At 60.4% G+C, this 2,500-nt stretch overlaps 1 protein-coding gene across 1 annotated transcript in view; it reads right to left on the bottom strand.

Annotated features, from left to right (window-relative positions):
• The window catches only part of PTSG_02197 (uncharacterized protein), a gene marked incomplete at both ends in the record, with an annotated part of 6,663 nt that overhangs the window by 561 nt on the left and 3,602 nt on the right, over window positions 1-2,500 (bottom strand). Inside the window, 2 exons of the mRNA XM_004996626.1 lie at window positions 1-1,003; window positions 1,433-2,367. The exon at window positions 1-1,003 is cut by the window's left edge and continues 561 nt beyond it. Coding sequence (XP_004996683.1) covers window positions 1-1,003; window positions 1,433-2,367 — 1,938 coding nt within the window. The remainder of the gene's footprint in view (window positions 1,004-1,432; window positions 2,368-2,500) is intronic.

The following is a 2,500-nucleotide window of genomic DNA, read 5'->3' as shown; positions in this document are numbered from 1 at the left end:
CGATGTCGCCGCAGGGGAGGCTGCAGTGGTGCTGGTGGTGTTTGCACGGTCCTGCTCGCCGCTGTCGCTGCTGGTCTTGCTCGAGCCGCGCTTGTGGTGGCGATGGCGTGCAGAGGCCGAAGACCGCGGGCGGCTGTCCGTACCAGAGCTGTGGCGCCGTGACGGCGAAGCCGCCAGCGAGACCGGGTACTGGTAGTATCCATAGGCATCAACAGCACCAACGCCAGGCGAAGGCAGCGCGCCATATCCTGGTGGCACGGGGTTCGGGAGCAGCGAAGCAGTGCCGGGCACCGGCATAAACGACAGTTGTTGTGGGTGGGTGGGCGTCTGCGGCAGCGAGTAAGCGTAAGGGGACAGTGGAACTGTTGTGGCCGGTGGCGTCAGCGCAGGTGCCATTGCTGGGCCATGCGGATAGGCAGACTGGAGCGCTTGCTGCCACATGGTATGTGGGGAGTAAGGCGACATAGGCACGCCATACGGCGTGGGGTACACCACATGCTGCTGCTGGTAGTAGTACTGATACTGTTGTTGTGGTTGTGATTGTTGTTGCTGTGGATACGCTGCAGTCACGGGCTGCGGTGGCGCCATGGCCAGTGCCGGCGGTCGGGGCCGGTGTCGCCGCCGGTGAGTTGCGTCCGCCGCCGTAGCATCAGAAGACGCGCGCGCAGAAGGCGACGCAGAGGCCGTTGGAGAGCCGCTTGGCGGCGTGTCAGCGGTGGTCAGCGGGTGGGATGGCCGAAAAGCCGGGGCATTCGGGTTGAGGCGCGTTGGACTTGGGCCTGCCGGGTCCTGCTGCCCGCTGTCTTCGCCACGCCTCTCGGAACCGGTCCTATCACTGCCGTGATTGTTGCTGGCATGCGCCGCTGCCGCTGTCTCGGCGGTGCTGGGCGGTGGTGACGCTGAGTGGGACTCTTTGCGGTGTTGTTCGCTGTCTGCGCGCTGACGCTGCTTCGACTTGCGCCTGTTCCGTCGTCCACTCCCGCTCCCGCGCGCCGCTGCTGTTCTGGTGGGTGTTGTGGGTGTCACTGCTGTGGGTGTAGTGGCCGGTGTAGGCGCTGTGGGCGTCGCTGTTGCTGTGGCTGTGGGTGGCGGGGATGGTGGTGTGTTGACAGCGACTGGTTTCGCGTACGAACGCCGTCCCTCGCTGCCCTTCGTCGTACCATCCTCCGTCTGTGGTCGAGCTGGCGGTACGATTTGTGGCTCTTCTTTCGGCCGTTGTGGTTCCTCCTCCTCCTGCTGCTGCTTTGACTTGGTGTTCCTGCGTTTCCTCCCCCCTCTCTTCTGTCCCACGTGTTGTTGTTGTTGTTGTTGTTGTTGTTGTTGTTGTTGTTGTTGTTGTTGTTGTTGTTGTTGTTGTTGTTGTTGTTGTTGTTGTTGTTGTTGTTGCTGCTGCGGCTCAATTGGTTGTTTGGGCTCCTCTACTTGTTGAGACTGCTTTGGCTTCTTTGGTTGTTGTGGCAGCTTTGGCAGCTTTGGCTTTTGCGATGCTTGCAGCTGCTTTGGTTGTTGCGGCTGCTGAGGCGCTTGCTTCGACACGCCTTGCTGGCCATGGTCACCGCCATCATCAGCGGCATTCATATGCCGCGGCGCCAACACACCCTTTGCAGTCGCATTGGCCGTAGTTGGTGCTGTTGACTCCTCTCGCTTCCCCGGCAGGCAGGAAGCTTTGCTCTTGTTCGGAGCAGAAGCCCTCGCATTAGTGTTGGTTGGCTGCTGCTGCTGCTGCTGCTGCTGCGGCTCGCGGGGTGGGGCGTCATCCGCCTTGGGCATGGATGCCTTCTGCTTGCCTTTCCTGTTCTTCTTCCGCTTCTTGTGCTGCTTCGCCTCGCCGCTTGCTTGGTCTGGCGTCTTCTTGGTCTGTTGCACCTCCTTTGGTGGTGTGGACTCGTCCTTCTTGTTGCCAACAGAGGCCGCCGCCTTCCGAGCGCTCGGCGCCTTGGCTGTGGGCACTTTCAATTCTGCTTCCACTGCTGTCGTCTGTACTGTTGTTGTTTGTTGCGCAGAGGACGCGTTGGCAGGGGTTGCAGCAGTAGCAGGTGCTAGCGACGGCCTCTGCTGCTGCCTCTGCTGTTGGTTTTGCTGATGTGGTTGGGTGGCCTGCGCGGCAACTGTCTTGTTGCGCACAGAGGATCGCTTGCGGCCGGAAGACCGCCGACGCGACTGCACAGCCTCCTGCCGCGATTGCTGCTGTTGTAATGGGTGTTGCCGTTGAATGTTGAATGGAAGGCGGGCTAGTGCTTGATGCAACTGACTGTCAATCCAAGCTGCAATGCGGTGGGCAGCGGGGACACGGCGCAGCAGCGGGTGGTCGAGTCGAGCCATGACCACAAGTCCAACCACAGCCGCAATGGCAACAACCAAAACAACCTGACGTACAACAGAAGACACAATTAATTGTGTTGGCATTTGTGTTTCCGTGTGTGTGTGTGTGTGTGTGTGTGTGTGTGTGTGTGTGTGTGTGTGTGTGTGTGTGTGTGTGTGTGTGTGTGTGTGTGTGTGT

The sequence above is a fragment of the Salpingoeca rosetta genome, assembly GCF_000188695.1.
Source record: "Salpingoeca rosetta unplaced genomic scaffold supercont1.5, whole genome shotgun sequence".
NCBI lineage: Eukaryota > Choanoflagellata > Craspedida > Salpingoecidae > Salpingoeca > Salpingoeca rosetta.
Note: the sequence above shows the minus strand (reverse complement) of the source record. Positions and strands in the feature narration are given on the sequence as shown.